Source organism: Lemur catta, chromosome 1 (genome assembly GCF_020740605.2).
Source record: "Lemur catta isolate mLemCat1 chromosome 1, mLemCat1.pri, whole genome shotgun sequence".
Taxonomy (NCBI): Eukaryota; Metazoa; Chordata; class Mammalia; order Primates; family Lemuridae; genus Lemur; species Lemur catta.
Genome location: NC_059128.1, coordinates 208,065,860 through 208,080,567, shown reverse-complemented (window position 1 = coordinate 208,080,567; position 14,708 = coordinate 208,065,860). Strand labels below are relative to the sequence as shown.

The 14,708-nt window shown below is 37.6% G+C and overlaps 1 protein-coding gene across 4 annotated transcripts in view; it reads right to left on the bottom strand.

Moving 5' to 3' along the window:
- Positions 1-14,445, bottom strand: part of ATP11B (ATPase phospholipid transporting 11B (putative)) — a 110,826-nt gene extending 96,381 nt beyond the window's left edge. For 3 of the 4 annotated variants that reach the window (XM_045539755.1, XM_045539754.1, XM_045539756.1), the window contains exon 1: positions 14,154-14,445. In XM_045539755.1, coding sequence (XP_045395711.1) covers positions 14,154-14,180 — 27 coding nt within the window. In that variant the 5' untranslated portion in view covers positions 14,181-14,445. Of the gene's footprint in view, positions 1-13,787; positions 13,850-14,153 lie in introns of those variants that run through there. The other variant, XM_045539757.1, reaches the window with a different exon arrangement.
- Between the last annotated feature and the right edge of the window lie 263 nt (positions 14,446-14,708).

Sequence of the window (14,708 nt, the reverse complement as noted above, 5' to 3'; positions counted from 1 at the left end):
CTTCATACCCATTAAGATAGCTATCACAAACAAAACAAAACAAAACAAAACACCCCCACAAAACAGAAAACAAGAAGTATTGGCAAAGATGTGGAGAAATTGGGACCCTTGTGTATTGCTGGTGGGAATGTAAAATGGTGCAGCAGCTATGGAAAACAGTAGAGCAGTTCCTAAAATAATTAAACACAGAATTATCCTATGATCCATCAATTCTACTTCTGGGTATATACCCCAAAGAAGTGAAAGCCAGGACTCGAAGAGACAGGTATTTGTACACCCATGTTCAGAGCAACATTATTCACAATAGTAAAAAGGAAGCAACCCAAATGCCCATCAACTGATGAATGAATAAACAAAATACAAAGGAGTATTAATCAGTCTAAAAAAGGAAGAAAATTTTGACACATGCTACAATATGGATGAACCTTGAGGACAGACATTATGCTAAGTAGTCAATCAAAAACACAACTTTTTCACAGTATCTTCAAAGTTTAATACTTTAAAAATATGTCAACCACAAAGGCACATCACAAAATTCTAACCAATAACAAGATTAAAAGGTGTATTGAAGTAAAAAAAAAATGCTGGGTGAATTCTATTTGATTATTTAGATAAGAATTGACACAAAAGGTAGACAAAAGGTAGAAGGAAGAGATGCAATTGTCCTACTAATTTTATATGTTGGAAATCTGTTTTCAGGAATGCCTGAACCAAGACACCACTACTAGATAAGTAACTCACAGCAGCACCACCAACAAAAACCAATAACCTCGTACTTCTTACCAGTTCCACTTTACACAATCTAGATATCTTACCTTTTACCTTGCATAATTATAAACATTTTTAATGTTTCTCAAAATACATAATACTCTTGCTCTTATACAGAATGAAAGTATATGTATGCTGTTCCTGTTGTCAGACAGGTACAATGTAATATCAAGCATTTAAATTGCGCGAATCAACCAAAATAATACTATTACTGAAATGATATTTCTGAATGAACACATACACAGTTTGCTCTACAGGCCTTTTCTTTTAACCTATCATTTTCTGATTTGTTGCTTAAGTATGTTTCCTTATTCTCAGATAGGAAACTATATGTAATAGTTCTGTTACAGCTAAGAGATTGTATGCCTCAAAGTCAAAACTCCTTTTTGAGGAATGAGCCAAAGGAAGGAAGGCAGACTTCTAGGGAGCATTTCAGAAATAAAGTTGGTATTGATTTTCACAATAATTGGAGGATACTACTAGCATTTACTTATTGGGTGGGTGGGACAGAGATATTAGACATTCTGCAATGGACTGTAGAGTTCTGCCAACAAAGAACAGTCCTGTGAGCCACATAACTTTCAAATGCCCTGCCTGAAATTAATGTTGGTAAAAATCTCTTTGAAATAATTTGAACCCTCTATTTAAATATAAACACAAAAAAATCTTATATGGATTTATGAATTTTCAGGAATGAAACTACCATGTAAACTGAAGAAAGATTATACTCTGTTTTGTCAGAACTTTTATGAAGAGTTGTTTACTGTGTTAGAAAATTGCATCACCAATGGAAATGTTATTTGAGTCACCAATACAATTTTAGCAGTCTATATTAATAGCGCTGGTATTCACAATGATTTTAGTATCTGATTATTTATTATGTCTAGCGTACTCATGATTAAGAATTTATTTATTTTTTTTTTTATTGTTTTTGAGACACAGTCTCACTCTGTTGCCGGGGCTAGCGTGCCATGGCGTCAGCCTAGCTCACAGCAACTTCAAACATCTGGGTTCGAGCGATCCTCCTGCCTCAGCCTCCCGGGTAGCTGGGACTACAGGCATGTGCCACCATGACTGGCTAATTTTTTCTATATATATTTTAGTTGTCCAGCTAATTTCTTTCTATATTTTTTTTAGTAGAGACGGGGTCTCACTCTTGCTTAGGCTGGTCTCGAACTCCTGAGCTCAAACGATCCGCCCGCCTTGGCCTCCCAGAGTGCTAGGATTACAGCTGTGAGCCACTGCACCCAGCCATGATCGAGCATTTATATACTGAAATAGGTATTATTTAATATAAATGCATTTCTTTATTTTTCCTTCATATGACAATTAATACCCTAATTGTCATATGAAGGAAAAATTAATGTTCATTTTTAAAAAATTATTTATATAGGAAAGTTATTTAAATTTTCTTTCAGGATAAAAAAGGACTAAGTATTTATAAAATATTTGATAGAAATAGGAGTCACTGTGTCTGACAGGGTTGAGAATCAACTATGTACTTGGATGCCAAAATATATAAGTATTCACCATCTCTCAAGTTAAGAAGGTGCTGCTTATACTGTATGAGCAGCATAACCAGTATTTAATTTAGGAAACCACTATATAACAAATATTTCCAAGTACAGATTTAAACGGGATAATGTATTAGGTAAAAAAATTTTCAACAATAACAATATAAATAATGTATTAAGGTTAAAGAGTAGAGATGCTGGGTGAATGCTACTTAGTCATTTAGACATGAAATAATACAAAAGGTGGAAAAAAGCAGGGTAGAAAGAAATCTGTTTTCAAGAACCTGAGAAACATGCAGACAAATGATTATTTAGCAACACTGGGTCAAAGCAGCATAATTCTGAAAATGTATTTTAAAAAACACAAAAAGAATTTTTTAGTGTATTTTCAGTTCTTTCAGAAAGCAGCTCATTAACCCCATATAATGACTATTAAAATTGTACTGCTGATCTGCAATTCTTGCCTTCTGATATCATCCTGTATACAAATAAAAAAATTTACTCTAGCAACAAATCAAAGAATATTTACTTAATATTTACCATGTGCTTGGTACTGTGCTAAGGATCACTGATGATAAAAGAAATATATGACTTAGTACCTGCCACTTGGAGTTGATGAAATCTTAGTGATTTAGGCCTTATTTACCTTAGATATAATCTAATATCCTATTTCCTCTCATATATTTAAGATCAAGCCAGAATTATTTTCTGGTTTAAATGTGGAAGAACCAGTATGGATATCTACTATCCAGTAAGCCACTGGATATATTTGTTTAGAGCTTAAACAAGAGAACTGGACTTGAGATTGGAACCCAGCAAGCATAATGGTGATGGTTAAAGCCAAGGATACATATGTGGTTGCCTATTACGAGTGTAGAGAGCAAGAGAAGGATAGGGTAAGAGATGAAATTCTCAGGACCATCATTTAGGATGCATATGAGAGAAAAGTAGAAAAATTATCAGAGTAGAAGAACAAAAAAGGTAGGGTGGCAGAAACCCAGAAAGAAATTCCAAAAAGGAATTATTTCATATGCTGCAAAGAAAAATGAGAACCGGAAAAAAAAAAAAAAAAACTACTGAATTTAATAATTAGGAAATCATTGGTGGCTTTTGCCAGCACAGTACGAGTAAAGTTAATGGGCTGAAGTCAGACTACAATGGATTGGTGAATGGGTGGAAAGGAGGGTGGGGAAATAGGGATAGTGCTAACTACTAGATAAACTGAAGGATTTTTAGTGTAAGTGAATCATAAGCATATTTTTAGGTAAGAAATGAAGGATGTGACGAAGGAGAATATTAAAGTTTCGGGAAAGAAAAAATTACTGAAGGATCTAGAAAGAGGAAGAAAAAAGGAGCCAAAGGTTAAAGCATTAACTCTGGGAATGGATAGGATCTCTCCTCATCTGAAGAAAAGAGACTGTTTTTTTACTTAAACATGAAAAATGAAAGCTGAAACCATATCCTATCACATTTTCTATTTTGGCAATAATTCTAAGAAATACCTTTGTGGTAAGTTGATACAGTATGTGTTCAGTTACTTAGTGTGTGTTTACAAACTTTGTATCTTCCTATGGCTTTCTGCATACACTTGTATCTCTAATGGAGACTCAAACTGCAGTCACAAATCAGATTGCCTTAATTAATCCTCCCTAATTAACTCTAAAATTCACATTCTTTTTTCCCACTGATATTTCTTGCACAATAAAAATAAAACATAATTAAGAAATTTGGAGACTCTCTAATTGTTAATGGTCATCACACTGACTTCTTACAACCAAAGGCATTGGTTCTTGGAGTTATGGATTTCCCAAATCGGTAAAACTTTTTTAAATTGGGAAATTGGGTGGGATACATCGGGTACAATACACACTACTCTGGTGACAGGAACACTAAAACCCCTGACTTCATTATATTGTTCATCCATGTAACAAAACCACTTGTATCCCTTAATATTTTGAAATAAAAAAAAATTGAGAAATTGACAAAGTGTTATCAACTCTTTATTTTTCCAAGCAAGAATACTGAGAGAAAAGAAAGCAGGAAAACGATCTAAGACTTAAGACAGTCCTCAACAGCCTGGGAAACTGTTATAGATCAAAGTAGGCTAAGAACACATGTTGACTAAATGTAATGCGGTATCCCAGATGGGATTCTGAACCAGGAAAAGGACATTAGGGAAAAACTAATAAATTCAAGTAAAGTATGGAGTTTAATTAATAAGAATGTATCAGTATTAGTGTAACGAATGTAGCACAGTAATGTAAGATGTTAACAATTATGAGAAACTGGGTGGACAAGGAGTGTGCAGGACTTCTCTGTATTTGTAACTTTTTGGTTAATCTAAAACTATTCTAAAATAAAGTTTATATTTAAGAAGTTAAAAAAAGACACTCCTCAAAAATAAGGACATCTATAAATTTATGCAATCACACATGACACTGACACACTTTTTTCCTTCATTTTGTCATAGACCACTGAAAGCTTTATCTCAATCTATAGGAAATGTCACCATTAGGGAACCCATGGTCCAGGAGACTATAAATTAAAAAGACTGTTAAAAGCATACCTTATTACTTAAGAATTTTGACTTTCTCTTTCTCATAATAATTCCTAAGATGCTTTAACTTCCCCCTGACCTCCTCATGACCCTTTTTTTAATTCTGCAAATATATGCTGGGAAAAAAGTTGATCAACATTGGCAGGTAGGCACTGCATCAATTCCCTTTAACTCTAGTTGGATCCACAAAGTCTGAGGGTCTCCTGCATATCTAAGTTAGAGGCCAGAGAACCTGGAAAGAGTCCAAGATATATGAAAGTGAATGCTGGTATGTGACACAGAACACTGTCATTTAAACAGAGAAGGCGAACAACACAGATTAGTAGGGGAAAGGATGGCTCATTCAATAAACACCATTGGGACAAATAACTTTCCACATGGGAAAAAACAAATTCCCCACATTATTCCATATACAAAAATCAATTCCAGGTATATTAAAGGTCTAAATGTTGAAAAACTAAATTTTAAAGCAATTTGAAGAAAACACTCCAGAAAAACAGCTTTATGCTGGTACGGGTGGGGGGCCGTGGCCCACGCCTCTAATTCTAGTGCTTTAGGAGGGTGAAACAGGAGGATCACTGGAGGCCAGGAATGTGAGACCAGCCTGGGCAACACAGCAAGACCCTGTCTCCATAAAAAATTTAAAAATTAACCAGGCATGGTAGTGCATGCTTGTACTTCTAGCTTCAGTGAGCTGTGATTGTGCCCCTGCACTCCAGCCTGGTTGACAGAATGAGAGAGCAAGACTCTATCTCTCGGAAAAAAAAGAAAAGAAAAGAAAAAAGAAAGAAGCTTTATGATCTTAGTTTAGGAAAGGAATTCCTAAACACGTAATAAAAAGCAAAAATCATTTGCCTAATAAATTAACCTATAAATAAATTTAAAATTTCTGTATGAAAAAAGACTAAACAAAATTAAATACAAGGGACTCAGACTGGAAGAAAATATTTACAACATATACAACAAAGAATTAGCATCCAGTCTATAGCAGGAATAAGGAAAAGATAAACTACTCAACAGAAAAATGGGCAAGTTATGCATAGGAATGAAATAGAAGATACCTGAATCTTACTAGCAATCAACACAATGCAAATTAGACCAAAATGAGGTACTGTTTCACACCCATCAGACTGATAAATTTTTTCAAGTTTAACAGTACAAAGTGTTGACCAAGATGTAGGGAAACAGCAATTCTGATGCTCTGGAAAATAACTTGGCAATATCTAGTAATACTTATAATATACATACCGCATGACCCAGCAATTTCACTTCCATTTATTCCACTTAAAAAAAAAAAACAAAAAACCATAAACCTAAACAAGAATGGTCACTGTAACACTTTTGGTAACACGAAAAAATTGGCAACAAACCAAATATCCACTAGAGAAGAAAAGTCCCCTAGAAGACTGGCTGAGGCAGGGATTGCTTCATTTTGGTAGTTCCAAAGCCTAGCAACATGCTATCACAGTGAAGATGTTCAGAAAATGTTTGAATGAATAAATCAATAAATGAGAAAGAAATAGTATTACTTAAAAGGGGATGCAGTGGAGAAATAGCTTTTGTTAAATGGAGAACTAAAACAGAACAAAATCCCTGCCTTCATGAGATAGAGACAAATATGTAGATTACAGAGTATGTTAAACAGTGACAAGTGTTAGAGAAATAAAGCAGGGAAGGGGGGATAGGGAAGTATTGGGGAGAGTTAGAATGTTATATTGAATGGCCAGAAAAGGCCTCCTGCACTAATAAGGCAGTATTTGAATAAAGACTTGGAGGTAGTAAAGGAGCCAGCAGGTATCTGGGGTAAGAACATTCAGGTAGAGGTAACAGCCTCAGGACAAGGACCCTAAGATTGAAGTATGCCTGGGACTTCTAAATTGCAAGGAGGTCAGTGTGAATAAAGCAGAGTGAAGAGTTGTAGGCGGTAAGAAATGGATTGGGGGAAGCTGGGGGTTGGGGAATACAGATCAAGAAGCAACTGTGGCTTTTACTTTAAACAAGAAAGCAAGCGCTTGGAAGGTTTTTAGGCAGAGGATGACATGATTTAACCACTTTAATAAGACCCCTCTGGCTGCTATATTGAAAACAGACTGTAGGGACAGAAGGGGAGAAACACTGAGACGAACTAGGAAGCTTTTGCAAAAATCTAGGTAAGAGACAGGTGATTTCGTCTAGGGTGGTGGCAGAGGAAGGGTAAAGAAATGGTTCTGGATATATCATTTTAAGCAACAACAAAGAGGGAGACATGATTTGCTCCCCAAACACTTAAAACTGCACTCGGGTTATAAGCAAAGCTTCTTTTAAAAATGTATTATTTTTTTAATCGACACAGAAAAATTGTATATATTTATGGTATACAACACCATATTTTGAAGCAAAGCATTTTTTTTTATTCACATGACCTTTCATGATTTCATCTCCCCACAGATGTATCCATAGGAAAAAAGAAATTGACTTTTAAAGAACTTCACTGCTTAAAATTTGAGAATGTAAAGAAAAAAAGAAGAGAATGCATAAACTGTACCAGAAATTATAGTTATACACATCAAACAAAAGGAGTTCTTCTCTTTTGGAAATAAATATAGAAATATTTATGGGTGGAGTTATATAATGTCTGGGATTTGTTTCAAAATAACTGAAGGGAATGAGGAAAGTGGGTGGGGGGAATAGATAAAACAAAATTGGTCATGTCCTGATAATTGCTAAAGTTGGGTAAAGGATAAATGGAGATTCATCATACTATTTTCTCTACTTTTGTATATGCTTGAAATTTTAATATAAGGCTTAAAGGAAGAATAAAAATAACCTATACCAGGTATATTGGCTTCACATAATAAGAATAACCTGTGTATACACAACATCTATTTTTGTTCCTAATTTTTGCTAAATGTAAGAGAATGACTGAATGGATGACACCAATGCATATTATCTTATTTTCCTCCTTTCCTGAGGGTATTCCCCTTCTAATTAAAATGTGGAGACAAACAGAGCTTAATTTATTAATAGTCTTAATTTGTCATTTGATCTAAATTTTGGATAATCTAATAGTTTTAAAGAGAAACAAGTATGATTATTTGCATAAGCTAACTCAATGTTAACTAGGGTAGATTACATGTCAGAAATTTGGAAAGAATTTGCCAATACCATGTATAGGATAAGGAAAGAAAAAAATAAAAAATTAAACTATTGAGACCATTTTAAGTGAACCAGTCGGCATAAAAAATTTAGCACTCTAGATTTCTCCTAAACACACCCAAGAGTCAAAACAATTCCCTCAGGGCCATTTCCAAGTGCTAAAATGTAACAGAAATTCAATGCATGTCTCATTCACAACATTGGGGAAAGCTTACTGAATCCATTATAACCAAATATAGAGAAGAATTCAATACACGTATCTATTTCTAACCTGAAATATTGGCTTAAAAATAAGTCTCCTAGTATTTCCCACATAAACATCCAACCAAGAATGTACTGAATTTTGCCAGGTATACTGGCTTACACCACTTCACAAGGCCAAGGTGGGAGGATCACTTGAGGTCAGGAGGTCAAAAGCAGCCTGGGCAGCATAGCAAGACCCCCTCTATAGAAAAAAAAATTTAAAGTTAGCTAGGCATAGTGGCACACACCTTAGTCCTAGCTACTCTGGAGGCTGAGGCGGGGGGGGGGGGGGGGGGTGTCACTTGAGCCCAGGAGTTCAAAGCAGTGGTGAACTATGATGGTGCCACCACTGCACTCTAGCCTGGGTGACCGCGTCAGACCCCAAGTCTTAAAAAAAAAAAAAAAAGATGCTGAATTTTATAATAAAGAAACTCCAGGAAAAAAGCAAAATAAAGAATACCTGAGAATAAAATCTTCTATTAATACTATGCAAATTCGAATCTTAGAAGGGTTTAATTTTGATATTTTGAAAGAAATATGCACTTCTATTAAAAACAAAACCAAACCAGGCTAATCATGAATATTATCTTGTTTAGAATGATTAGCACTCAGACAAGTGCAGAAACAAACAGAAGAATAAACAACATGGTTATATGCTGTCTAGAACCCCACAGCAGCCACTGTTGATTTGACAAATTCTTCCTAATGGAACAGATATACAGTCAGCTTATCAGGCAGCCTCTAGTATCTTATATCTAATGTGGACCAAACCTCCGAAAATAGGAAACTCACAGAAAAATAGCCTGGGTAAAATCAGGAAGTCCTTAGAATTGGAAACTCTCTTGAATCTGCCTATGCCAGAAATTATATATTGTTACAACAATCTAAATCAGTGCTATCCAACAGAAATATTATCTAAGCCACATATGTAATTTTCTTAGTTTCCACATTAAAGGTAAAAATAAATATTAATTTAATAATATATCTTACTTAACCCAACATATTTACATATTTATAGAACCCAACATAATTTCAACATGTGATCAATTAGAAGATTATTAAGGAGATATTTTACATCCTTTTTCCTCCCAAGTCTTCAAAATCCAGTATGTGTTTTACGCTTCCAGCACATCTCAATTCAGAGTAGGCATCTTTTAAGTTTTCAGTAGCCACATGTGGATACCATATTGAACATCATAGGTCTAGAAAATATTTAATGACAATAATGGTAATCATAAGGTTCTCTGGAGAATCTAGAACAAGGTCCCTTCCTTCACTGCTACTGGGAATACCTGGGATTCCTCTAATACTTTACCCCCCTCAACCAAATGAAAACGAGCTGGCTCAGTGGCTTGTGCCTGTAATCCCAGCTATTAATACTTGGAAGGCTGAGGAGGGAGGATTGTTTGAGTTCAAGATCAGCCTGGGCAACATATCTCTAACACACACACAAAAAAAAAACGAAAGAAAGAAAAAAAGAAAGGAAAATTGATATTTGAGAATATATGTCTGACTACAGAGATAGGGAAGCACATATTCACAAGTTTAGGTTCTTAAACATTAATTTTTGAGGTTAAAACTTACTTTGCCCCCCCCCCCCAAATAATACCATCATAGGCCAATGCTGCCTTTTTCTACTCCTCCATTCATTCCTTGGGAGAGAGGCAAAGAATGCAGGTACTTCCAAACTGATGTTGAATTAAATGTAATATTCATTTGTTCAACCAACATTTGGTGAGTATCTACAATGGGCCAGCTGCTGTCTTGAGTGCAATACTAAGACAAATAAGATACTGTCCTTGCCCCAATTTACAGTCTAGTCTAGTAAGTGAGATATATAGACTTGGATAATGTGCCATATAGAAACAGGAGCTCACTTTTAATGTTATATAGCAGCACTAATAGAAACAGAACATGAACCACAGATGTAAGCCACATACATAAATTTTTAAATTTCTAGCAAACACATTTTTAAAAAAAGTAAAAGAAACACATAAAATTGCAATAATATACTTTACCTAATATATTCAAAATATTATTTCATGTAACCAATAAAAAATTGAAATGATTTACATGATTTCATACTGCTTTTGAAATCCAATGTGTGCATTTATACTTCAGAATATCTTAACTCGGCACATTTCAAGTGTATCAGCTAACAGTTATGTAACACAGGCCTATTTTTTAGAAAATTGAAAATTTGGCAGTTGCTGGTATGAGGCAAAGTAAGATATCAACAAGAGGCTTGAACATGTTCACAGCTTAAAGGAAAAGAGAAAGAGAACAAACATATGGATGATAATTGATGGGGCGTGTGGAGAGCAGGATGAAAGAATAGGCTCAAAAACACAAGTGGACTGGTTAGCCTGGAAAAGAGGAGGCGTGCACCTTCCTTGTAAAAGGTGGAAAGAAGAGAAGAATTAAGTATAGATATAAGCAAGTCTGTTGAGTTGAGTGGAAGAGAGAGTAGAAAGCTGAGGGAGCTCAGGTTAAACCTTTTCATTTTTCTCAGTCACTCAGAATACAATCTTAGCAACCTCCTTCCACCATCAGCAATACAAATCTGAAGGCACTATATTTTATGGAATAATTTAAGAAAGTTATCTTAGCATGACAGATTGTGTTTTCGTATAGTTACAGTCATTTTCTAGCTTTTTGTCTGGGCTGGTCAATCTTGAATTTTGTCACTTGATCTCTAACACAGAAACAGTACTATAGCTTGATTTTCTTTCCTTACCTATTCGTCATTTATTCAGCAAACATGTACCCAATGTCCACTCTGTCAAATAAAGGTGACACTGGCCTCCACTTGTATACCCAGTATTTAGCTTATTTTAATACCAGCACACAGTAAGTGCTTTAAAAATGTAGTATCACATTGCTCTGTAAAGAAATAGTACATGACAGGAGCAGGGTACAGCGGTTCACATCTGTTATCTCAGCTACTTGGGAGGCCAAGGCAGGAGGATTGTTTGAGGCCAGGAGTTGGTGACTAGCCTGGACAACACAATGAGGCCTCATCTCTAAAAAATTTTTTAAAAAGAAATATTATATGTCAATTAAAATATGCATCGCCAAAAACTTTCACTTACAGTCTAAATCACTGCTATCCAGCAGAATTTTCTGTGATAATGAAAATGTCCTATTCTGAACTGGCCAATATGGTAGCCAACAGCCACATAAATTTAAATTTTAATGGTCACATGTGGTTAATGGCTACTATAACAGGTCTAAATATTAGAATACACAGAGTAGCTAATGGCATTTCCACTATTATAAGGTGCTGTCATCTCTAATGAGTTAATACATAAATTAAAATACTAACTGTACCAGAAAGACACCATAAGACAATTTTTTTAGCATAAAATAACTTCAACATTGTGAGCCAAAAAATAAACAACAAGAGGGAAAGAAAAAGAGAAAAGAAAAAGAAAAGGAAATTTCAATTTTTTCTTTTTCACCCTATTTCCCCAATGGAAAACAACCTTCTGTCAACTTTCTGATTTTTCCCATTTTTGTCAAGCAGTGAAAATATTTTGTGGAGATAAGGAGTCAAACTTTTAAAAACATTATTAATAGTTGTATGCTCGAGGCTAGAGGGGCAGGCACTGGCAGTGGGCAGGCCAAAGGAGCCACCCCGTCAGTGACTGTTTCTTATTCCAGCAAAAAAAAAAAAAATTATTAATAGCAAGAAATTACTAGAGCACAGGGGTTGTTTCTGTAATAAAATGACAAACTTTTTTTTGGTGAGACAACATAAGTAATTGAAAATCAGGATTCAAATAATGAATAAAGACGCTTATAACTCCCAACTTGTCTTTGCAATTTGCTTATCAATTTCCCCAAATTTGTCCCATTTATCTGAATTTTAAACCTATTGCTAAAAGACATGGTGATTCAATTCATTGGGCAAATGTTAGTATAATCTAAACTAGACTTTTTTTGAGCTGAATAATTCCTGGTGTTGTAACTAGAATAGCTGTTTATGATTGGGATAGTAAAATAAACTTTCATTACTGTGTATCCACTGTCCTTAATGTTTAATTTAAATGATCACACAAACTTAATCAGAACTACAAAGTCCTACATTGGCACAAGTCTGATTACATACTTAGAAGATCTGATAACTTAAAACCAGTGAGGTGAGCAACTGTATGTCAAAGATAGCATTTTTTATGCACAGCAACTTGTTCAACTCGTTAACCCTTCCAGTAAGGCAGCTGCCTTGTAAATTAACCGCACAACTTCCTGTCCTTCCTTTCAGCTATGTTCACTTGAAGCCATTTTTAAAAACATTACCAGATTTTCTGTCTTGAAGATTAAAGTGGTTATACAACCAGGATTTTATTCAGCCTAACAAAAATACCTAACACTGAGAAATGGTGTCTTAATCTATTAAGAAAAGCTTTAAGAAACCACTTTAGAATTATCTTCCTACCACACAGAAACAACATCAGGCAAATAAGCCCTCTCTATATATGAAGATTTGGCATATAGAAAGCATGAGATCAGATCTGTAATAATTAACTTTCTGAGTCAAATGACTGTGATAGGGCTTATTGCAACAAAGCCAAAGTATTACAACAATTATGAAATTAAAGTGACATCATTATCTTGGTTTCCTAATAAAGCATTTATCTGGGATATGTGAATTTACAATTAGCTAAAAATAGAGAGCCAACATTTGTAGGAGGGAGTGGTAGGCAGTTCTATTTTATTTATAAGATTTTTTTTTTTTGAGAATGATGCCCACTGCAAAATGAAGTAACAGAAGCTTGGCTCTGAAACACCATACTAAGTTCTTAGTCTTAACAGTAAAATGCTTTTCTACAGCAGAAAAAAAAAAAAAAGGCAAATATCAATGTTTTAGTCCCACAAAGACAGTTTCTGCCTCACTAAGATTTACCACTGACTAGAATTAGTAAAGGAAAACACTGAATTGTAGAAGCATTTAGTTAATTCGATTTAGAAATTAAACAGCAAACGGAAATTGCCAATTTCGGTCCTCATTGTCACAGTTCTGTACTTAGTTGTGTACTTTCTGGGCTGTAGTTGCGAGGAGGCAGGAAATATTTTTCTCTCTGAATTAATTCTGCGAAAGATGGCGCTTTTTATAGGCCTTAAATCACCCTTTTCTAAGATTTTTTTTTCCTCCAGATATTCCAGTAATACTGGAAAATTAACCACTGGTTCCAAATCTATCCGGTTCAAGCTGCCTTGAGGAGAACCAGAAAAAAGTAAGGATCACATTCCAAAAGTTTTACCTGGGGTTGAGGACAAGGAAGGAAGGAAAACTAGTCTTTCCCAACTATCATACTTATCTTTTCCGAAACCAGACGGAGAGTTGGAATGTTCTTTCTCTCCTTCAGGTCTTGGGTTAAAATTCCTTTCGGTGACAGGAATTAGACTAGATAAGGTGCCCTCTTCCTTGCTAACCAACACAACACTGAATCGTGACACTCTTCTAGACGACTGGGGGCTGTAGACTAGTTCTCCTCCCCTTCAACCAAACGTGTCCCAAATTATTAGAGGCAGGAAACACAAGCCTCTTTAATCTCCCCAAGACCTACTCTCCTTCAGCTCCCTCCACCTGGTTCCTCGGGGTGCACAGCCACCGCGCTCGGAACCTCCCATTCTGGCCGCAGCCGCCCGGGAGCAGCAAGCGGGAGGAAGTAAGAGAGAAACGCCGGCAGGAAGCGGCCGCCTCCCGCCGCCCGGCGCCAGCCGCGGCCGCCCAGGCTGGAAGGCGAGACTGGCGCCGGGGCCGCGCGGGCTTCTCCGGCTCCGGACTCCGGGCCCCGCGCCTGCGCCCGCCCCTGCTGCGGCCTAGCCCGGCCCCCGCGCCCCGGCCTGCGCCGCCGGCCCTTCCCCGCCACCCGGGGCCGAGAGGCCGCGCAGGGGCGGCCGCGCGCAGGTGAAGGGGAGGAAGCACCTACCAGCTGCTGCCGGACCCAACGCCACATGCCCCTGTCGTCGCCGGCCCGGCCCCGCGGGGCGCGGGGGCCGAGGGGCTGCAGATGGAGGCGGACAAGCCAGAGGGGGGAGCGAGCGAACCCCTCAGGCTGAAGTTCCTCTTGTCGCCGCTGTCGCCACCTTACTCCCCGCGCCGTGTCCCCATCCCGCCGCGCCGGCCCGAGGTCTTACAGGCGCGGCCTTGGCGCCGCCCCCGCCAGGCGCAGCTGAGCTTGCCGCGGCGCCGCAGCCACCTTCATTATTGACCGTTGTCACCCGAAGCACCCCTACAACCCCACCCTCGCCCTGCCCGGCCCCTCGCCCCACCCGGGCCCGCCCCCGGCACCCCGGCCCGCCCCCGGACGTGACGAAAACGGGTGGGGGACCGAGGGGGTTTCGCCGTGCCCGGCTGCCGGTCAGAGTCGGGGTTGGCGGTGCGGCCGGGGCAGGGGCGACCGTGGAAAGGAGCCGGGTTCTCCAACGCGGCTTCTGTCCTCTGCTCCCACCCTCCTTTCTTGGGGTGGCCGTAAGCTGTGTCT